The sequence below is a fragment of the Tinamus guttatus genome, unplaced genomic scaffold (assembly GCF_059628265.1).
Source record: "Tinamus guttatus ecotype Peru unplaced genomic scaffold, ASM5962826v1 Tinamus_guttatus_pri_ptg000125l, whole genome shotgun sequence".
Classification (NCBI taxonomy): Eukaryota; Metazoa; Chordata; class Aves; order Tinamiformes; family Tinamidae; genus Tinamus; species Tinamus guttatus.
The window spans coordinates 2472814-2495307 of NW_028288659.1; the positions used below are offsets into that span (position 1 = coordinate 2472814).

Below are 22494 nucleotides of genomic sequence, written 5' to 3' on the forward strand. Positions count from 1 at the left end.
CACGTGGGCCGTGCGGGAGCAGAGCGCGGACGAGCACACGGCGTCGTGGGGGACACGGGACCGTGGCAGTTCTGCAGCGGGGACGCATGGGACAGCGGCGGGGTGCCAGGCAGCGCCTCGGGGGCCCCGTGTGTGTCGGCCCCGTGCCTCCTCGCCTTATGCTGGCCCTCGGGGTGTACTGGGGGAAAGGGCAGCGGGGCCAGGGTGCTCACGTCTCCCGCGGGGCCAGGAGGAGCCTCTGCAGCTCCACTGGCCCCGGGGGTGGCAAGGCGGCCCCGCTGGAGGCTCTTGGGGCTGGCGCCGCGCGCTGCGGAGGCGGCGGCTCCGAGGGGCCCGCGCCGCGCACACCTGCCGCCCCCGGCCCGGCTCGGCTCGGCCCGGCCCGGCCCGGCCCGCGGCGGCCCCGGGCCCCCGCCCGCATCCCCGCTCGGCGGGGCCGGGAGGGGGCGGCGCGGCCCTGCCCCGCGGCCCGGCGGGGCCCCCGCGGAGCCGGCGGGCGGGAGGAGGGTCCTGCGGGGGGCGGAGGGGAGGGGAGGGGGCGCAGGGCGGCCGCCCGCGCCGGGCCGCGCTCGCCGCTCGCAGGCCCCGCCGCAGCGCTGCTCCCCGGCGCCTCTGCCTCTCTCCGCAGGGCGCCCCGAGCCGGCGGCCGCCTCCGCGGGGGCTGCCCCAGCCCACGATGACGGCGCCGAGGCTGGCGCTGGCCGCCGCGCTCCTCTGCAGCTGCACCTCGCCCGTGGCCGACGCCAACTCGTGGTGGTGAGTGAGGGGCGGGCGGCTCCGCGGCGCCTTTGTCCGCGGCGGGACGGGACGGGACGGGACGCGCGAGGTTTCCCCGCGGGAAGTTTCCTGCCGCCCCCGGCCCGCGCTCGGCGGCTTCGCTACTTCTATCGCTGAAGCGGCTCGCTGCTCCGCTGCGCGCGCTCCCGCTGTCTCCTCTCTCCGCTTTGCCCTCCCTGCCCCCGGGCTCTCGCAGTTGTGCGGAGCCGCCGCGGAGCCTCCGCGCCCCCCGGGCGTTTCGGGGCTCCCCGCGGAGCGCGCGCGGCCATCCCGGCCGGGCGTCTGGGCGGGAGAAGGCGAGTCGGGATGGGCAGAGCTTCCCAGGAGGAGCCCCAGGGGCAGCCCCCTCGGCGGCGGCGAGCGGCCCCCTTCCCTCTGCCCCCCGCGCAGCCCCGTGCCCGCAGCGCCCAAGTCGCGCCGCGCGCCAGCCCGCTGCTCCCGGCCTTGGGCTCCGCCGGACCTCTCCCTCCCCGCAGGTCCTTGGCCATGAACCCCATCCAGCGGCCTGAGATGTACATCATCGGGGCGCAGCCCGTGTGCAGCCAGCTGCCGGGGCTGTCCCCCGGGCAGCGCAAGCTCTGCCAGCTCTACCAGGAGCACATGGTGTTCATCGGCGAGGGCGCCCGCAGCGCCATCAAGGAGTGCCAGTACCAGTTTCGGCAGCGCAGGTGGAACTGCAGCACGGTGGACAACACCTCCGTCTTCGGCCGCGTCATGAAAATAGGTAGGAGCAGCCAGCGCCGCTGGCGGGCGTCAGGTGCCCGGCTCGCCTCGGGCTTCCTCGCTCTGTTCAGATACGCACGGAGGAGCGATGAGCTCCGGTAGTGCTGCTCCTGGAGCTCCCGTAAAGCAGCCTTCCCATTCCTGGGCAAGCTTGCGTGGCCCCCAGCGCTGCCCAGGCGCTGCCTGTGCACCTGAGCCACAGCAGGAGCCAGCAGAGACCCCGGTGGATTTTCCTTGGTGGGCAGGGGACAGGCCATGGGAAGGTCAGGAAGAGGGGGCTGCTTTTGTTTCCCCATGCTTGTTTGGACCCGGGAACAATGGCCCCACATTATCTTCCCCGGCATCTGGAGTGCCCTTGGACAGGGAATGCAGCCCTGAGACACTGGGGGGAAATATTGACTCCTTCATTTGGGATTCCCCCCTCCCAGCCCCACTTCTCTCTTTTCTGCTGCTTTCTGTGTAAACCTAAGAGATTTTTATAATTCCTGCCCTGCTGACCGTAAGCGGCGCATTGACAGGCCATTCCTGCACTTGAATTGAGGTGTGACCTAGCTGCATTGTCCCTGCTCCTTTTGAAATGCAATCATCTTATGGCAAGAAACTGAGAAATCCGGGCTTGGTTTGATGTGTCCGACAGCCAGGACAATAAAGAAAAGGTGTTAAAACTGCAGCTTACACACACGCTCACACACGCTGGCCCACACGCTCCACCCCCTGTGTGAAGAAGTTTTACTGCTCACCCACAAAGCCGACCATTTAGCACTGAAGAATCCAAACCAGTGCTATCCCTCCGTGACGGGATCAGGGAAAACACTTAGCAGAGAGAGGATGGAGCTCCCACACCCCAGCTACCCCAGCATCGCCTACACTTTTCTTTTTTTTTTCTTTTTTTGACTTCACTCTCAAAAAACAGCACTGGGAGCAGGCACCAATCTTTCTATCTCTTCTCTTCTGGGGAGCCAAGTCAGTAGGGTGTTTTGGATAACCAAGTCCCTTGATCCCTTCTACTTGAGGGCTTAGTGTAAAATGCTTAGGCATCATCCTGGGAAGTTTTAATTATTCAGCCCATAAAATTCCCATTCCACCCTTTTTATCCATCTCTTCAGCTCATGCTCTAAGAAATGCTGTGTTTCTCTAGGGTGCTCCCTTGGGAAATTCCGTTTCCTGACACATACTTTCAGCTCCTGACACACGTCCAAAGCATCTGCGCATCCTTGATCTCTCGCTGTCTGATAGCAAGGGTGGTGGCCAGATGAGGCTACATACGGTCCCACATTGTTAAACTTGTGCTTCAGGGTATGAAAGCTGAGCGTTCAGCCACCAAATGGGAAAGGAGAGAGGCTGGAGCTGGGTAATGGCAGCAAATACCCCTCCATCTCTCCCATCTGGCATCCCCCTTCCGAAGCACAGCCTAAGCTTTCCAAAAAGGGGATAAAGTGAAGATTCCCAGAGATCCTAGTGACTCAACAAGGACATAAGAAAAGATGTTTTTCCACTTCTGGGGTGAACCTTCTCCCCAGCTACTCTGGTGGAAGAGTCCAAACATGGAGAAGAAGTGAGGATGAGTTGAAGAGAAAGCAGAGATTGGAGGCAAAGGCGGACAGACAGACAGGATCGCTAGGAGTATGGGAAGAAGGGGACGGGAGAGAATAAAGGAAGAAGGAAGATTCCTCCTTTTTAAAATTACTTTGATCCTATTAACTTAAACCGAGAGTGGATTTGGATGAGGATAGGTGTTGTGGGTATGTGATGGGTAAGTCCAGTCGTCCTGTCGCTGTTTTTTGGGGGAGGTGGTGGTGGTTGTTTGTTGGAAACGCTGATGTGTCTCTACTAGGAATCTGCTGATGTCTGTGAAGTGGTTGCCGGCAGTTGCCCGCTATTTAAAAAGCTACCCTAACAAAAAGTGTTCAGACTGGCTCCATTAGATGCTCTGCTTTGGTCAGTTAGAGCGTGTTGAGAGAGGGATGTTTTTCCTCTAGTGCAAGACAATAGAGAGGACAAGCTAGAAAAATGTTGCCACAAGTAGCCTGGAGCATTACAGGTTTTATGGTGATTCATCACTGTTGTCTGTTTAAGTCAGTGATAAGTTGCTATAAAGGATGACTCTGCCTCTTTTCTCTTTGTTCTACCTTCAGGTTTTCTTTTTTTTTTCTTACTTTGTAATGGGGCATTGCTCATTACTTCAGCAAATCTATTTTCTGTGCTGGAGAAGAAACCATTTCAACCTCTTAGGTCACGTCAACTATAAAGTCCTTCTTCCCTAGGTTCACACTGTGTACCTGTCTCCTGCTTTCAACCTCTGAGCCCCAATTCTGGATGACAGCCCTTTTTCTCTGTATTATTCCAATGGTGCAAAAAAAGAAAAAAGAACAAAAGGTCTGGAGAGCAGAGTATCTGCACGAGGGCAGGGGCATGCCAGGGTGTTGTGGAGAGGCAGAAAAGGAGATAAGAAGGACCCAGAACAGAAGGTGTTTAGTGTGCCAATAATTCTAGGCTGCCCACCCACATATGCTGGCATGGCACATATTATGGTATCCTACGTGATTTCTTGAGCTGTTTTTGATTAAGAGAGGGGGAAAAAGCCTGCTCTAGCCAAGTTCAAAACCTCATGAGGGTCTTCATTGGGAAACCTGGAAGCTTCTTTTCCTTTCACCCTCACAGATCAGGTGCTTGGTGGTCGGTCTGTGTTTAGTCATTGCGCTTTCATTTTGTGCATTTCATAGAGGTGAGGCAGCCTAATGGCACAGAGGTTTGGTAGTGTCATCTGTGGTAATGGAGTCAACTGCTTTTTAACATTTGTTTTTCCTAGTGTTTTTGTTATCGTGGGAATGGCTTTTAGCTTTGGAATGCAGTCTCTGGCTCATTCAAAAGCAGTATCTTATTGGTGACGTAAATAAAAATGGTCCTTCTGAAGTTGCTTCTTGCCCTATCGATACAGATTGCAGACTGTATATGTGTGTTTACATAGATTACATACAGAGATATATATACCTTAATTGCTCCTGCATGTCTGAAAGAGAGGGCAGAGACCCAGTCAGGTAGTGTTGGAATTTCCTTAGGAGAGGAGGGAATATATAGTTTATTCTGTAATCTCTTTCAGTACAATCCCAAATGCCAGACTGGGTTTTCCGGATTGGTCCAGCCATTTCTAGAGCAAATTATCTTACTTTTTTTCCCCCTCCTTTTCTAATGTTAAACAAAAAAAAAGGATAAAACTAATCATAAAAGAAAAATAGAGATATTTTTCCCCCTCACTTTTCTTCAAGATCAGCAAGCTTTAGGAAAAGGTTTTATTATAAAAAATAATTTGAAACAAAGATGTTTGCATTAAAAAAATACAGATTTTTATCATCTTTACTTCAGTCTTCCCACTGAGGTCAGTTCTGCTTTTATTTCTAGTTGGAGAAACAAGAACAAGCAGCCGGGGTCGCTGCCTCACCCGGGCAGGCCCCGGGGGGATGCTGCAGCCGGCGTCCCCGCAGCCCCGCGCTCGGGCCCTGCCTGGGGAGCCGGCGGGCGCAGGAGGGCAGCACTGCTCCGCGCAGAGCCCCGCTCCGGCCCCGCTGCCTCCCGCAGCCGCCACGGCCCCGCGCAGCGGCCCTGGCCGTCCCTAACGGCCCCCTGCCCGGGAGAGCCCGAGGGGGCTGCTCACAGACCGCTGTCACCTTGCTCGTGTTTGCACGTGTTTAGGGAATGCCACTGACCTGGCAGTTGAGGTGATACCACAGCCGTGCTCAGCTGGAGGGAATTTTGAGAAAAGCGGATGAGCTAAACCCACAGTGCTCTTTCCTGGCTGGAAGGTGTGGTAGGAGAGCGGAGACAAGGCAGTGAGGAGACCAGCTCAAAACTAGGAGGTTGAAGTCCGTCTCAGCCTCTCCCGCTGCCATCGTCTGCAGCATGAACCCCTTAAGGCCCCCAGGTGCACTGCGCTGTGCTGCGCTTACAGTTTGAAGTGTGGAGATGGTGAAAATAGAGGTAGTAAAAGCACAAATCCAGCTCGTACTCTCAGGATGCTGAGCACCTGGATTCATGCACTGTCTTTTGAACAAACTGGTCTTCTCCAACCACAATGATTCTTTGATTAGGAGGCCCTCTCCTTGTATGTGTTTTGAGCTCTCTCCATACAGGCAGCGTGGAAGGGGTAAGCTGCACATTAGCCCATCACCTTACAAGTATGTAACATGCACAGCAAGCAAGATGAGCAAAAGCTTGACACTGCTCACTGCAAAATGATTGCAACTCCCTTAGCAGGCAGTTTCAACTGAATTACCTCAACTAGGAGTCACTCACCTTACCTGTCATTCCAGGAAGGTTTTGGAGGGCCTTCCCTTATGACCTGCTATTCAGGTCATCCTTTCTATATTAGAGATCCCTTGTAGCAGCTCGATTGGCCTTGTGATCTTCTCCAGAGCAGCAGCTGTTTCGGCAGAAACCCTTAGTGTACAACCCTCATTTAGGCAAAGAGCAAAGCACTGACCGTTCTGCAAGGTGGGTAAGTGTTTGCAGTTGTCTTGGGTCAAGTACTGCTAAGCTGGTGATAAGCTGCTATTAATTGCAGATTGTCAGCTCATGCAAACTGGAACAAGAAAGCATCAGCTCAGTCCTGCTGAGGGAGCGGGCACTGAGATCCTGCTCGAGCACCGGGAGCAAGCTGTTCTTGGAGGATCTGCCCTCCAAGGGCAGTCTTACTTGGTAGAGAGCGTGAGACAGGCATCTCTTTCTGGGGGTTGGTGCAAGTAGCTCTTCACAGTCATACTGCTTATTCCAGCAAAGCCTTGGCAGTCATTCTCTTCATCATCCGAATTTTGATGACACACAGTGACCCACAAGGTGTTGGTGCAGTTATTTATTATGCTGTGCCGTTGCAGGTGTGGATTGCCTCGCTGCCTCCTTCTTTCCCCCCAGACCCACAGCCCTGGGTTGTGCAGCTCACTTGGCCTTATGTGGTGTTCTGGCTGCGGAGGTGCCCCGGTCAAAGTGGGGCTGAACCAGTGCCAGGAATACAGAGCTGGAGACTGATCCAGCTGCTTGGCTTGTGTTCTGAACTGTGTAGGGAATACGCTCCAAGCGGGGCAGTCTCTAGTAGAAGTGCAAATGGAAAGTCTTTTCATTTATTATTGTCTACATGGGAAAGTTTTACTCGTTCCAGCACTGCAGTTCTGTAGGTGTTGGGAGAGCCTCTGTCTTGATGTTTTAGTATAAAAATGGTTTCCTTTAGTCTATCTCAATCCAATTACAAGCAGACCTTAATTAAACCAACATAAGGCAGATTTGTACTGAGACGTCCATAAGAAATGTTTCTCCTAATCAAAATAAAAACAGTTCTAGAGTGATAGCTGGTTAAACTGGGTCACTTCTCCTGTACAGGCCTGACTTTGTACATTGTTCTCAATGGTTATTGGCAGATTTGGTGGACAAGGCAGCGTAACTTGCTTGAGTGATTCACAGAATCGCAGAATGGTTGAGGTTCCTCCAGGTTCAAATCAGAGCACACTACAAGGTTGACTGAGGCAGAAGTGGGAATGAGAGTGAGCAATCCCCAGCCATGATGTTGCTATTTCTTGGGGCAAAGGACAGGAGCTTCCAGGAATCTTCAATGGGCAAACGTGAAAGTAATATTAACCCCTGAAGAGCAGCACCTATACAGTACTAAAGCACATGTGGTTCACAAGAATATTCCTCCAGGCCATAGCAGGAATTTCAGCCCCTTCTTTGGTATGACAGAGAGTATTCGGATTTGATCCTGGGTGCGCAGAAACTGCCAGGACTGAACAGTCAGTTGCCTGGAGCCATTCATAAGAAATGGAAAGCAAAAGGGAACGCAGGCCTGTGCAGTTCCCCCTCCCCTTTGCCCAAACTGTGGTTCCCTTAAACTCGATGGCCCTTTCTCCCGGTTGATTACGTGAGCCTGCTCCGCTCACGCGTTCCCCACTGCTCGGGCTCAGCGCGGCTGCTCCCTCGCGCCCGTTGCGTCGGCCGCTCCCTCGCGCGCCGCTAACTTGCTCTTGGTGTGTGTGTGTGCCGCAGGGAGCCGTGAGACCGCCTTCACGTACGCCGTGAGCGCCGCCGGCGTGGTGAACGCCATCAGCCGCGCGTGCCGCGAGGGAGAGCTCTCCAGCTGCGGCTGCAGCCGCACGGCCCGCCCCAAGGACTTGCCTCGCGACTGGCTCTGGGGCGGCTGCGGCGATAACGTGGAGTACGGCTATCGCTTCGCCAAGGAGTTCGTGGACGCCAAGGAGAGGGAGAAGAACTACGTGAGAGGGTCGGAGGAGCAGGCTCGCATGCTGATGAACTTGCAGAACAACGAGGCTGGTCGCAGGGTAAGAAAGAGGAATGCTGACCCTGCGCTGTTTCTCAGAGGCAGATTTTGAGCTCAGGATATAGTGGGCTAGCAAATTGCCTGGAGATTTGATAAGGGATAGCCCAACAGTGCCCCTGTAATGCCCTTGAAAGGGCATACAGCCACTTTGGGCCCATTCCTCTGATTATAGACGGTCTTATATTCTAGTCTGGCCATGGAGGGCAGCCATCAAGGTAAGGCCAGCGAGCTTATGGGCCGGTTGAAATGCTTCATGGCACACGTGCATGTGAGCCCTTACCAAATCAATCTGGTGCGGACGTGGCCCGCTTGCAAAGTTTATGTCTCCAAAACTGCTTCCCAGAGTCTCCAGAGTGACAAGGTGGTGGTGAACAGGACAGCCTGTCGGCTCGTGGAGTTCTTTTTTTCCTGGCGTTGTTCAGATTCTTGGGAATGAAAGGCCAAAACCAAACATAGAATCAGACTGTCTGGCTATCGCTGAAATTTACACCCGGCTCAGCTACCCTGGTTCTGGGCCAAATAATTTGCATTTAGGCAACAGACGTTTTCTGAAACGATACCGAGTTTTGATCTGCAGAAACCTAGAGATGGGGTATCCATCACTCTCCTTTGTAGTATGTTACCATCATTAATCACCCTCACTGCTGTAACATTGGGCCTCATTTATCATTTGGATTTATCTGGCATCAGCTTCCAGCTGGTTCTTTTTCTGACTTTTACAGCTAGATTGAAAAGCCCCACAGTAACCAGAATTTCCTATCCATGGAAGTATTTATATACTGCAATTTTTTCACCATTCTTTTTTTGACAACTAGATTGAGAACTTAAGTCTCTCTTGCTCTCAGACATTTTCTTCAGCCATCAAATCATATTTGTGTCACTTCAGTGTACCCTTCCCAGTTTTCCTGTATCCTTTAGGAAAGCAGATTCCACAGTTACCTGCAGGATCCTGATACTGGTCCCTCTGAAGCCATAAACATAGGTGAAGTTGTCCCCTTCGTATACATTCAGTGTGCATGTCTAATTCTCACTCCGTTCCTGTATCTGTGACTAGGCAACTTGGAAGGTGTTTGGCATCCTGACATGGCAGGACTGCTCAATTGGCATCTTTCCAAACGTAGAACAGAAGCACTTTACTGAACATTTTTCACCTTCTCTACAAGGTGTTCAAGAATTTTATTGTTGCTGCCTAGTAGTTTGCATTTCTAAGGTTTATTTTATTTCTAATGCTACAAAAAATCTTATTAAATTATCTTAGCCTTTCTTTTTGGTACATTCTTCACTAATATCCTTAGTATCCTTAATAGCCTTTCTAATTTTAACGTATAGTTTCAGCTTCGTTTTGCCACCAGAGAAGACTTTTTTTTTTCTTTTTTTTTGTGTGTGTGAAATCAGTATATCTCAGGTGAAGCTTTGCAAATGCCTCATACTTTTTTTTTTTTTAAACTAAATAGGGGTAATTTTGCAGTTGGGTGGAAAATAGTGGGCTTGGCAGCTCTGGAACTCAGTGTTTTGGGTATGTTTTTTGTTTTCTTTTTTAATCTTGGGATGGCAAAGAAACTGAAGTTATAACTGTCCTTGCTTTGGAAGGGGCTTCGATTCCTCTGTGGAAGAGCAGCGTAAAAGTGAGGTTCTTCTCTGCAACACTTAGACTTAACATCATGTATGTCTGGAGTCATGAACTTGCATTACTACAAATGAATATTCTGCCTAAAACAGGGAGTGCATGGCTTATGAGACCTTTTAAAAACCAGTCCTGTTGCCTTGAAAGAAGCAGACCAAACAAATGGCCAGTAGGTTGAGAGGCTGTCTCGACTGTAATAACATCTGTATTAGAAGTTAAATAGGAAGGCACTAGCTTCTCAGCATGGGCAAAATGCCTCTGCCTTGCTACACCTGTCTTGTTTTAGGGGCAAGAATCTAACTGAGCTGTGACTTCAAATGATGATACAATTTTAGTCAGAAGAAAGTTCAGTCCCGTTCAGGAATACAGCTTAAAACAGTTATGTCTTACCTTTATGACAAGGTAGAAACTTGTTTAAACTCTCTATGGGCAGCTCTAGCTCACAGGCTTCCTTGGGCTCTGCAGACAAGACTCTCCAGGCTGCGTCTCCAGTGAGTGTAAGAAAAGACCTGCACGAAAGTTTTTCTTAGAGTCTAACAAGAGGTAATGTTATTTTAGGCTTGTTTTGGTAAATAGTTAGGGCTCTGTAAAATGTGGCCATAGAAAATAATCTTAGATTAAATGAACACAAATCATTTTAGATTAAATGAAACAGAAGTATAAACAGTTTTGTAATTAAGCTTGTGGTGTTCAAAGAACAGACTGATAAACTAAGAGAACCAGTTAGTAAACTCAGCTGTGGAGGAGGTCTGGAACTTTTTCAAGTCAAAGATGCTAAAGCCATTACAATTCTGCATGCCAAGCAAGAGGAAAAAGCTTGTAGGAAGAATCTCCAGACCTCACTGAATGAATAACTACCACAAAGAAGCTGTTAGGACTAGCCTGAGAGTCTACTAAGAATGCAAAAAAAAAAAAAAAAGGACTTGATAGCAAATAAATAAAGAGAAGCACTGTCTGAGAGGTCAAGAAGTGTAAAGATGAAGTGAGAACAGTATAAAAAATCAAGTTGAGTCAAACCTTGCAAAGGTAAAACAGTGAAATGTTCTTATATGAAGCAAATAAGAAGATAACAGGAGAAAAGAGGCTGCTATGGGTTGGGGCTGAGTCTAAAGACAGCAGCTTTGGTCCCTAAGGTGAATACTTTACCTCAGGTTTCAAGTCAGAATGAAGGCATTGCTCACGGGGATGGATACTCTATGTCTGCTTCATTGGAGATGTCTTTTTCTGATCTCAAGATGCCTGCCTGAGGGAATAAGTATTCACAGAGTGATTTTTTTATGTGCCCCTGGGATTGTGCTTTTCAGGGAAATCCAGGGAGGGCACCCAAGGGGTAGGAAAGGTCTAGGACAGTCAGTGGTGGCTGACTGGCACCTGTGGGAGTGAGGAAGGCATGAGGAGGCAGCGCTCGTGTTGGGTGAGGGAAGGGAGAGGAAATGGAGCAGAGCAGCAAGCACTGAAGCTCACAATTGGAAGATCTGGAGGTGGGGTGATGGATCAGGGGGGCAGAAGAAGAGGAGTTTAGGACTGAAGGATTCAGAGTGTAGGAAATGGGAGGCCAGTGGCAACAAGAGACTGGAAGAACAAAGGGTTCTGGAGTAAACAAGAATGGGTTTTGGGGTAGATTGGGAGGATGAGGATTTGGAGGTAGTGGGGAATGGAGGTACTGGACTCAAGAAAGGAGATGACCGTGAATGGATCTGGAGTGTGGGTCTGAGGTATCTTGGAGGTATCTGGTTGGTATGGTGTTTGGCCAATACAGGACAGCCTTTTCTCTTGGCTGTTGGAATTATAGGAGCAAAATTGAACATTACAGAGCAAGAAAAGCAGCAAATTTCCAGAAATGGAAACTACCACCACTAAGGTGGAAGCAAAACACAGCAAAGCTTCAAGTCCTAAAGTCATGGGGAGTATTCACGTTTCCTCCCAACACTCCGAAAGAGCTGGCAGCACAGGCAGCGTGACCATGGCAGCGTGCACAGGCGGGCTGGAGGGAAAAGGCAGCACAGAGGAAGTGGCAAAAAGAGGCATGATTCAACGTGTGTTTCTGAAGGGATGATCATACAAAGCTGACTCATGAGTTTTCTTTTAAGACATTACTAAAGGACAAAATAGATTTGATAGATCTCATCCATTTAAACTTGTGTAAGACATTTCTTGTCTTTTCCATGTGGGAAACAGTTAAATTGAGAAAGATAAGGAAAAGTACAGCAGTTATGAGATGGATGAGAAACTTTTCATGGGAAGATGTCAGCAAGTTGTGCGAAAGGGGTTGTTTTGATCTAGAGGGTGCTTAATTAGCAGAGTTCTTTAAGGACTGGCCTCAAGACCAACACTTAACGCTTTTGTTTATGAGCCTTGCCATAAATATTAGGAATGTGCTGATGAAATTTGCTGCTGATGCAAAGTGAGCAGGCGTCACAAACATAGAAGAGGTTCTGGATTTTGTCTGTCAGCTAATTTTGACTGTAGTAGTCAAGAAAAGGGCGACATTCAATAAAACAACATTAAGACCATCATTTGAGGTCTTGTACGGAAACCACTTTTAGGCATTAAGAAACCAGTAGAAAACAAAATCAAGTGCAGTCAGCTGCAGATGGCTGCAGATGTAATGCGGCTGTGAAAGTGGCAAATATCCTAGGATGTGTTAAGGAAAGTATTTAAAGAGACACGGGAAATATTAATACTATTGTATTAAGCTTTGAAGTATTGTGTACTGTTATATTCCCAGCAGAATGACCTCTGCCTAGAAAAGCACTGTTACAGGTGATCCAAGGGGTAGGAATCTTCTCCTAGGAAAAACACACTAGGATAGCTTGCTGTGTTTGGCCTAGCAAAGTGAAAGCTGAGAGAGGGTATGACTGATGTCTATGTTAGTGGGATGAATAGCAGGGAAGGAAAAGTACTTTTTAAGCAAAAGGCCAATTTGGCACAAGAGCAAATGGCTAAACTGAGTGAATACATTTAGCCTGGAAATTAGAAAAAAAAGATACTTTATCATTGGAATGGTGATGAGAATAATGGTGGCTAAAAACCTAATTGCTTTTAAAAGGCCACTCAATATTTTTAAGAAAAATATTATTTGAAGTGGTGCCCACAATAGCAGGAGATCGTACTTAATAATAACCCTGGAGGTTCCATCTAGTTCTGCCTTCCTAGATGTTAAGTTTTCCCTTCTGAGATTCTGCTTTGGGAAGTTGGAAGGTTCCTATGTAACACCATATTCCTGAAAGCTGGTTCTGAAAGAAAAGTGGAAAGCAGAGAGGAACTAGAGACACGGCAGCCCACACAGCCTGCCCCCTGGTTCCAAGCCAGCACTGTCTTCTGATTTCTAGGCAGATTTTTGCCATGTCTCCCCAGTTTCCTCTAGGTGAGGAAGCCTTCCTTCAAGCCTGAGGAGCTCTCATGGTGGGAGGGGAATTTGTCCATGTTCTCCATGAGGAACGGGAGCAGAACAAAGCTCTTTTAATCTTTGAGTCAGCCTGACCTTCCATTACCTCTTCACTCCGCTTCGGAGTCCTCCTCCTGGTAGTGGCTCTGGCTTTATGGCCTTTGTTTGTTTGCCTTTGGCTGTTACCTCAATATGCCCTTTCCTTCCATCTGTCTTTTCTTCCAATTGCTCTCCATTACCCTCTCAGATTTCCCGCCTTGTTCCTTATGTGTCGCCGTGTCTGGCAGCCCGTGGCAGTTGGTCCCTCCGCACTGTTCACCCAGTCAGCATATGGCAGGACTCCGTCGCCAGTCACTCCGTCCGGGGCCAGAAGAGGCTGGAAGAGGGTCCGGCTAATTGACCGCACAGGAATTCACTGATAATTCCCTTCTCGTTCTCATTCTTGTGAGGAAAGAGTTGGAAGAGAACTTGGGCTTATGGAAGAGGGCTCTAAGCTTTCCATTAGAGGTATTTTCAACCTGTTTAAGTGGCATGGCCATCGATCAGACCCTGCCTTCAGAACTACATGTGGGGTCTGTTATTCTTTACCTTGACCCCAGCTCAGTCAGAAAGGAATTCTCCAATTTCCTCTACTTTCTCCCCACCCGGGCAGCTCAGGGAGAGAGCGGGAGAGCCGCTTTGAGAGCGGAGCTGCCGCTGCACCCACAGCGGTGCCGGGCCTACCTGCGATAAGTGGTAGCGCTCCCACCCCCGGCACGGCTCCTGCCCACGCGGGCCAGATGTTTTGAGCATCAGTTGCTTTAAGCCAAGTCAGAGTAAACTCAGTCCCCTGACACTAGCTGAGAGGGATCGAGTTGCAGTGTTTTTCTAAAGGAACAAAGCCTGGGATTAGGAAGAGCCATAATACTTTATAAAAACACATGCAAGGGCAAGGGAGGCATGAGTGGCCTGGGATTTGACAGAACCATAACCAAGGAGTGCTAACACAAGCGTCTAAGCAGCAGCGTGGCGAGGCTATAGCGTGTGTCTGGGACTTGGGATGTGCAGTTCAGTCTGGTGGCAGCGCAGCAGGGGTCACAAGGAACGGCGTGGCCGGTCCTCCGCAGGTAGCGCTCAGCCCGCGGCAGCGCTGCGCTGCGCTGCGAGGGGTGGCCGCGGTACCCGGCGCACAGGAGCAGAGCTGACGCTGCTCTGTTTCATGGACTCGGTGACTTTCTTGGGAGCCGGCTCGGCCTCCACGTGGCTGAGCAGTTAAGCCACACGGAAGCTTCACTAGCTGTCAGAAGCACAAGCTGGTAACTATACCAGTATCCCTTTTTTTCTGTAAGGAAGACTCTGACCTCTCTCTGCTGGTTTAGGCCATCATTGTATGCAGACTGCTTTGTTTGCAGTATGTGAAATTGCCCTCATCACCTACCCCTTGGCAAGCAATTGCAGAGTTGGGAAACTATTCCATGCCAGTGAGCAAAGGAGAGAAGTAACCTCAGTGTCTGGCTGCTTTCTTGAGCATAAAACCTGGCTAGAAGACATATTTTGCCATCTCTCTTAGAACATCCTATTTTCTCCCCCATTCTATGATCTTCCACACCAGATACAGCTGGTGGTAATTTTGCAGCTGAAGCCAAATAGCTGTAATTGGCATGTGGGATCTGGCAGAGGCAGTGCCCTGCAAATGTGCAGGATGCAGCGCGGTTGTGCGAGAACAGATGTGAGCCTCATACTTAATGCATGAGAGTTCTGGAAGTAAAATACTGTAACACTTAGTAGCTCTGATTTAATGTGGATGCCAGCTCTTCACTTTGTAAACTTTATTAAGTTCCTGTTAGCGCTGACAGGATCTCACATAGTCTGCAATTTTGTACCTATATTTGAAATTAATGGAAAGAACAAACCCAACATGCATTTCAGTTTATTTTCATAGGTTTTGGGCTTTGTTATTCTAGAGTATTTTCTAATCTCTCTCTCCTGATAGCTGGGAGGGGAGTGGATGACCCTTGTTCTATATATCACTGACTTGCTCTTTCAAGGCCTAAATTTTCAGTATTATTTGTTAATTTTGGTTTCCAAACTTTCAGAATGCCACATTTTCAGACGCACAATTCATTTTTAGACCCCATGAACTTCTAAAAATGTAGTTTAAAGTATCTCAGAAAAGACAGCACTGAAAAAAATGCATTTGATTTTTAAAAAGTAGGCCTTTTCCATAGCTGCAGTAACTCTAGAGCAATGAGATATCTGGACGCAAGATGGCGCACATTTGCAGTTTGGGCTTGCAAATTTGCTCTTCAAATGCTGAGACCGGTAACACATTGAGAAGATGTGAGCTGTTCTGTTTCAGTGTAAAGGTGTTAATCTTTCACACCGCTACTACCGTCTCTGCTTGTTCTTCTTTGGAAAACAGTGACTCCTCGGAAAGCTGTAGGTGAACAAGATCCATAGCAGAGACAGCAGGAAAGGGTGTGGATCCATGGATTTATTTCCAAAGGATACAGAAGTATTCTTAGAGCTGTAGCGTCGTTTACTGCTTTAACTGATAGCAAACTATCAAGTTCCCAAGTGTTCTCTTTTAAGACCTTTGACAGGAAAGAGATACAATATGTGGTGGTGCATGAGGGTGGGAGCATTTCCGGAAGTGTCTCACAAGGTGAGGGCTCTTTGTCCTCATTGCTTCCCGTTCTTGACCCTGCCATCAGGTCAGAGATCTGCTGAAGGAAGAGGGGGAGGAGTGAGGAAGGCATGTTTAGAGGGAATGTGAGCAGCCTAGAAATACTCAGGAGACAAGGGAGCCGCAGTTGCCACGGGCGGAAGAGGAGATTTTTGCCTCTTATGAAGGAAGAAACAACAGAAAGTGGGAGATAATCAAAGCAGTTAGAAAAATGTGAAGAATTGATTGTAATTAGGCCGCCTGCCAGTTGTGGCAGGAGTAAGAGCAGCTTTGCCTGATCCCGCTCCCTCTCCCGCAGGCCGTGTACAAGCTGGCGGACGTGGCCTGCAAGTGCCACGGCGTGTCGGGCTCCTGCAGCCTCAAGACGTGCTGGCTGCAGCTGGCCGACTTCCGCAAGGTGGGCGACCTGCTCAAGGAGAAGTACGACAGCGCCGCCGCCATGAGGATCAGCCGCAAGGGCAAGCTGGAGCTGGTCAACAACCGCTTCAACATGCCCACGCAGGAGGACCTGGTCTACGTTGACCCGAGCCCGGACTATTGCCTGCGCAACGAGACCACGGGCTCGCTGGGCACCCAGGGCCGGCTGTGCAACAAGACCTCGGAGGGCATGGATGGATGTGAGCTGATGTGCTGCGGCCGGGGCTACGACCAGTTCAAGAGTGTCCAGGTGGAGCGTTGCCACTGCAAGTTCCACTGGTGCTGTTACGTCAAGTGTAAAAAGTGCACAGAGATCGTTGACCAGTACGTCTGTAAATGAGAAGAGCCACCAAAGCGACAAATCTATATTATATAAATCTATATAAATATATTTTATATTTGTATAAATAAACAGATGATGATAATAATTAAAGAAGCTTATTTAAGAGACATTCTGGTTTTGAAGTTTCCCCCCATCAGACTGCCTGGTTTGCCATTCCCTTGGTTCTGCTGGAACGATTTGTCCTCATGGGCATCTCCCCTTGGGTGTTTCTCAGGCAGGCAGAAGGGGCCTAGGGAGGTGCTGACCAGAAGAAGGGCCACAGCACACAGGCACACGCATGTACACATCCCTCCTGACAGAAGCAAGGCGGTGGAGGAGGGTGGGTTCTTTCTGCTGTGTCGCCATGAAATGTCTGCATTTTGCATAGTATTGGACACCAGAAATCACAGTGAGGCATGGGAGAGCCCTTGTTACTCGCGTTTCGGACGGCACCACCCCATTAAACGCACTGGGGGCCTTGGAAGCAGTTTGCGGTGCCTCTTAAGGGCTTTGTCACACTAGAGGGCGAGTAGCCAAGTCTCGTGGACGAGAATACGGCTTAGAATTGAGCGTGCCGAATGAAGCCGTGCCTGGAGCCTGGCGAGAGCGGCTGGGCCATCGAGGGGGAAGGTTTGCCGAGGAGGAGGAGGACGAGGAGGAGGCGGCAAGTGTGACCCGAGGCTGGGAATGCCCTGTTCCCAGCCCCTGGGAAGGAGGCAGCGTCCCGCTCCTCTGCACTACCCGGACGGAGGGGAGTCTGTCGTCTGTCGCGGCGCGGTCTTTGTGGATACATGGGTGAGGGAGATTTATTTTTTTCTTTTCAACTCTGTATCAAACCTTGTCACAGTAGAGGAGAAGCTGCCTGTGCCCCGAGGGGTTTGCTGAAGAAATAGGCTTCATGTTTTTGCTGGTAGGCGGGAGTTTTGCACGCGTACACACGCACGTGGCTGCGTAAGTGCTCCTCATCCTGCTGCCATTTCTCCTCTTTGAAGTGGATGCAGGTGGTCACTTCGTTCAGTGCTGTTAAATCCTTCTCACCACCATCCCAGATGTACAGTTTCTCTTTAACATTAAACACCCCTCACGGAGGTTTCTTGCCCTTGCTTGCTTGTGTATATGCGTGTTTTTATTCTTTTCTGGGGGTCTTTTCTTTTGCAGCTTGGTATTTCAGAGCCCAGAAGCCATACTGTTCCCGGGCGTAAACTCACCACAGATAAATTTGTTCCCAGAATATGGACAAATGTTCACTAATGGAAGTCTTTTCTGTTTTCCATTGGTAATAAAAGACTGTAATGAAATTGCAGTAGGGCAGAAGCTGTTACCAAAGTCTGCTAATCAGTCTTACCACTTCGGAATTTTAGCAGAATCCAATTCATAAAACAGGGAACAAATGCTGTTTCTAGCACAAGACATTTCCTGTGCCTCTAAGCATCTGCAGAGTTCATTTGCAGTCAGAGAACAATCAAGAGACACCAGTCCCAAAATATAAGGGTTTGTTAATATACATCCTCTTTCTTACTAACATTTCATTTTTTTTTACTATAAATTTTAAAATGTGCAAAATATGCCAATAAGTAAAGAGCAAGCCACGAAGATTATTATTTTTATATTAAACCTGTTTCTTATAAAACATAGCAGTTTTACAGATTCCACCATTTCAACCACCAAAGAAGAATTTATATGTACCTTTCATACTTCAAATATTTGAGGAGTCCAGAAAAGCATAAGGAAGAAAAATTATGTTTAATAATTAGTAGCTGTTGTTTTTTTAAAACCAATGCATCCAGTTTTTATTTTATTTTTTTTAATCCAACAGGCAATATATTTGCTGGCATCCCAGAATGCAGTTTCTTGGAATATAAACAGTGGCCTAGATTTATTTTATTATAGAAAATCCAAAGGCAGTGGTATTGTAATTCAAAGTAACGGAAATAGTTTTCCATGCATGGAAAAAATGTGAGCGCAATGGCCTGATCCAACTCCCATTAAACTTCAGTGGGAGCTGGACTGAGCCCAAGATCAGATCAAATGTGTGAGCTATTCACTCCTGGGGTACTATACATTTCTAGCCCAGCAATAAAACTTACTCTACCTTGGATACATCTAAAAAGACCTTTCCTCCCACGACCCTCACCTCATGTTCCTGTCCATCTCGATTACATCAGTACTTAAAGGTGTCAGATACTTGTATATGACACCCTTAGGTGTTGTTAACATGTCTCATAATTCAAAATGATTTCATTTTGGCCTTCCCAATAAAGACCACACATTTAAGAGAGTCTCAGCTCTCCTTGCAGTTTGGCACCAGGATTCATTTTGTGGGTGTAAACAACGTTGGGAGCGGGAAAGTCGGCATTGTTAGGGCCACTATTCATCTGGGTGTCCCCTGGCTGTGTCCTTTTTCCACCTAAAATTTTGTCTGGATCAAAATAAGATGATTTTGGCTTTTTGTCCCAGAACTCCAGACCTCTGGCAGCCTGGTTGGAGCCAGTAGTTCCTATTGGACTGGGACCATGTAGTGATATGAGGGAAGTGACCACTGGATCACTTTCTCCTCCCCCATGCTCCCTGCCCTTCCCCTTTTTCACAAGGCCTTAGTTGCAGCCCTTTCGACTTTCTGTAACTTTCACATCCAGAAATTTGATTCCGCTAAGCTCTAGCTTAATTTATACGGTGCCCATGCATAGAAGACCCTCTTTAAGATGGTAGTTAGTAGAAAATAAGCCAGCACAGAAAATAAGTAAGCACAGTGAGTTTGGTTTGATGCAAAGCCAAAGAAAGTCTAACGTAAAACCAGAGATGAACTGCTCCTTCACCATGAAAACTGGAGAGCAGTGGATTTTGCATATGGTGAGATGGACGAAGGGGTACAGGTCTCCTGGAGGCTGGTTAAACTCAATTCTCAGCTCCGTCAATGACCTGCTTTGTAATCTTCAACAAGGTACTGCATTTCTTTGCACTTTAGTCTCCAGTCTCCTCCTATGCAAAATGAAGAGCAGGATGCCACCGTTTTCTTTGAGAAATACAGAAGAATAAATGTAACGAAAGGCCCCCTGTGAGGCACTCTCACAGTGAGACAGCTGTGTCTGCTCTCTGCTGTGATACACTCCGTTCAGGACAAGAGGCCCAGGGCAGCCCTGGCTCAGGTGCCCCAAGGTAGCTGTGCAGAGGCTCGGCAGGAGCTTGGGGCTCTTGCACAACCCTCCTTGTCTGGCCCAGGACTGGGAGGAACATTGTTCTCCCAAAGAAAGGTGAAATTTGGGACTTGTTTATTTATGGCCATTGAATATCTTGTAGTAGAGTAAGGCTTGGGAAAGTTAACCTGGTTTCTGAATCAAATACTTGCCTGCCTAAATTCTATCTGCAGTTTCGTATGGCTGAGATATTCACACAACACTCTCCTATACAGTGTGGGCTGGTAACTGCCTGCCACATTCCAGGCCTGAAGTCGCTGCACTTCATGGCTGATGGAAATGACCGCCCCTAAGTCATGTAAAACCGAAGTATTTCAGAACTTAAGGCACTGTGCAAATATATGGCTCTTACAAGTCAGTGAACATCAGCTCCTAAACGAAGCCGATCAGGATGCGAGGCTGTCATCATTTTCCAGTTGGTTAGCAATATATGTCATACACTGAATGAGTCCGTAATATGTTCTAGTGCAAGGTCTGCTAAAGAGGAGCTGATGCCAGAAAAAGCAGAAACCTTCATTTTATATTAATTGTGGTAAAAAGATAGTGATGGTGTCGTGAGAAAATTCAAGCTGAGAGAAAATGTAAGTGAAAAATTAAGTCGTGCACTGGACTAGAAGGTCGGCTCTGCTGTTTGGTGGTTCCAGTTCTCTGTCCTCAGGAAATCTGTGGCTATCCAGAGCCCAATATGATGAAGAGATTTTGTCTTTTGCCACTGGGGAAACATCAAGGTTGAACTCAAACATGAAGTATAAATGTAACATACTTTTGATTTGGACCCAAGTTTTGTAGCCCCGACAAAGTTCAAATGAGGCCGATCTTCTTCAGGGACATATAATCAACCAGGCAAGCACCTCTGTCTGCTCACTTGACCCTGTCTAGGGAGAAGTCTGGTTGGTTTGAATTACGCTGCGGGAGCAGTTCCTAATCACCTGTGACTACAGAAATACGGACGGTATTTTGATCAGCTGACGCATACACAGAACATCCCAAGGAGTCCTTGGGAAATACCTTCCACCAACTAAAGGGCACGTCTAAAATGTCTGTCACAAAGTTGTCCAAAACCAGTGGCTTTTACGCTTGTTCACTGTCATTTAGCTGTTACTAACTACATTTTGGGCCAAATAGCTTCCTCCACTGTAGGAAATAAAGTCACACTGAGCAGCAGGCTCTGAAGAAAGTGTCATACAGCTGACAGTGGGCAGATACAAACATGACTTTGGATACCCTTTTCCTCAAAGATATCCTCTGGCTACGCCTAAACCGTGGGACCCAGAGATGCATCCCTGCTGCTTGGCCCCGGCACATGCTCTGGCTGTATCCTGACTCCTCCCCAGGGCTGCAGGATGGCACTGACTGGCCTGCTCCGTGTGTCCGTGGGAAGGGTGCCGGGTGCTATAGTGTGCTGAGCCTGTGCCAGCTCCTGCTCCCGCTCCAGGTCTGGGCAGCTCCTGCTCCAGCAGCAGGCTCTGGAACTGGGTCCATGCTGCGGAGCACTCCAGCTCTGAAGCCTAAATACAACCCACCTCAGAGACAGGCAAAGCAAGTTATCTGTGGCTGTCAGGACACGTGCCAGAAGGAACTAAAATGAACCATAATCAGCCATTGTAAATCTCAAAATAACAATAATATAAAAACCTGCATGATACGATGATCACAGCATGCTCATGCCTTCCTCTCAAATTCCCTGTCAATCCGTTCCTGCAGGCTCATGCCTTCCTGTCAAATTCCCTGTCAATCCGTTCCTGCAGAGCTGCTACTCTTCCCTTTTCCTCCTTAGCGCTGTTGAAATGACAGTTGAAGTCTATTTGCAGCAGAGGGTTACAAATGGAAAAAAAAAAAAAAAAAAGAAAGCATGACTTATAGCATTTCCTCAAATGCAGAAAGGGGGAACAACAGCAGGGTCAGAAGTTACTCTTTTTCAGCAAGCAGAGAGAAGGACGCTGGGGGACAGCCATAAAATGGAGTACTAAGTATAACAGGAGCTTCTCTCTTTGGAGTACTAAGTATTACCCTGCCCTGGACTGCGTTGACTCTGTGCGGGGCACTAGGGCTTTCCACAAGACCCGACTAAACCATTTAAAGGCTAGAGCTTATTAGGGGCTGAGGGGGCTGCTGGTTCAAAGGTCACAGGCTTTGCGAGAAGAAAGTCATTAAGAGGAGCGAAAAGGAGGCCAGTTTGTTTGAGAAAATCCAGACTGCTGCTTGTCAAGCAACCAAGGCTTGAGTTTTAAGCATGCAAAATTAGGGCTCTGTCTTCACTCAGGTAAACGCAATCTGGAAAATATACCTTGGGTTGCCAGAATTTGCGTATCTTCACAGAGAGGCACATGGAGAAAGGGCTCGCAGCCTCCTCCCATGTGGTCAAAAGGCTCCTTCTCCCTTAATGTCTATATGTTTAACCACTAGATTATATGCAAAGCCCTGGAAAGTTAGCTGGTATGTATGGGGGCCACGTGGGAAGAAAGCTGTCATTTAATTTCTTTGTAATTTTAATACTTTCTGCCTGTCTGTCTGTTTGGACTTTGCCTCTCATCCTCTATAAAGAGATAGCATTACCCAGTAAAAGGGAAAAAACAAAGTAGTTTTTTTTCTTTCTTTCTTTTTTTTTTCCTTTTAAGCAAACAGATGCAGCAGTCTATAACGGCTGTGTCCTTCCACGAGCATACTTTGAAGAAATTTTCCCAACAAAATCCCCAGGTCCGCGTGCGCCATGAGGAGCCATCTGGTGACCCAAGGAGGCAGGGCCCGTTGTGCGGTGGATCCCCAGATCTGCCTGAGCTGCCACAGGCACCTCTGCTACGTGAGGTGCGGTGAGGTGGTGAGGTGACCCCAGGTGCTGCGTGTCCCAGCAGGCCTTCCCCTCACCGGTACCCGCTCATGTGTTGGGCAGTAACACCTATAGAGAGACATGTTATCTTGACATCATTTTCCTTTATTTTGTTCCTTTGTCAAGCATTCGGAAGACTTTAATATAATAAAGAAAGCAGTCCTGTTAATGGTGTGCTCAGGGGTGCTCCTCTCGCTCAGGAAGGCCTCAGTGCTGCCGCCTTCTCCTGCTCCATGAC

General features: G+C 48.7%; 1 protein-coding gene across 1 annotated transcript; it reads left to right on the forward strand.

Moving 5' to 3' along the window:
* The first annotated feature begins 661 nt into the window (after window positions 1-661).
* On the forward strand, window positions 662-16365 carry WNT5B (Wnt family member 5B). Its single transcript, XM_088521651.1, has 4 exons — window positions 662-756; window positions 1254-1501; window positions 7528-7820; window positions 15795-16365. Exons 1-4 carry the CDS (start codon window positions 677-679, stop codon window positions 16251-16253), a joined length of 1080 nt encoding a protein of 359 aa, XP_088377777.1. The 5' UTR covers window positions 662-676; the 3' UTR covers window positions 16254-16365.
* The last annotated feature ends 6129 nt before the right edge of the window (window positions 16366-22494 follow it).

Coding starts and splice junctions, on each gene's coding strand:
- WNT5B (XM_088521651.1), top strand. CDS start 677: ATGACGGCGCCGAGGCTGGCGCTGGCCGCCGCGCTCCTCTGCAGCTGC. Junction 757..1,253: donor GCCGACGCCAACTCGTGGTG/GTGAGTGAGGGG, acceptor CCCTCCCCGCAG/GTCCTTGGCCATGAACCCCA. Junction 1,502..7,527: donor CGGCCGCGTCATGAAAATAG/GTAGGAGCAGCC, acceptor TGTGTGCCGCAG/GGAGCCGTGAGACCGCCTTC.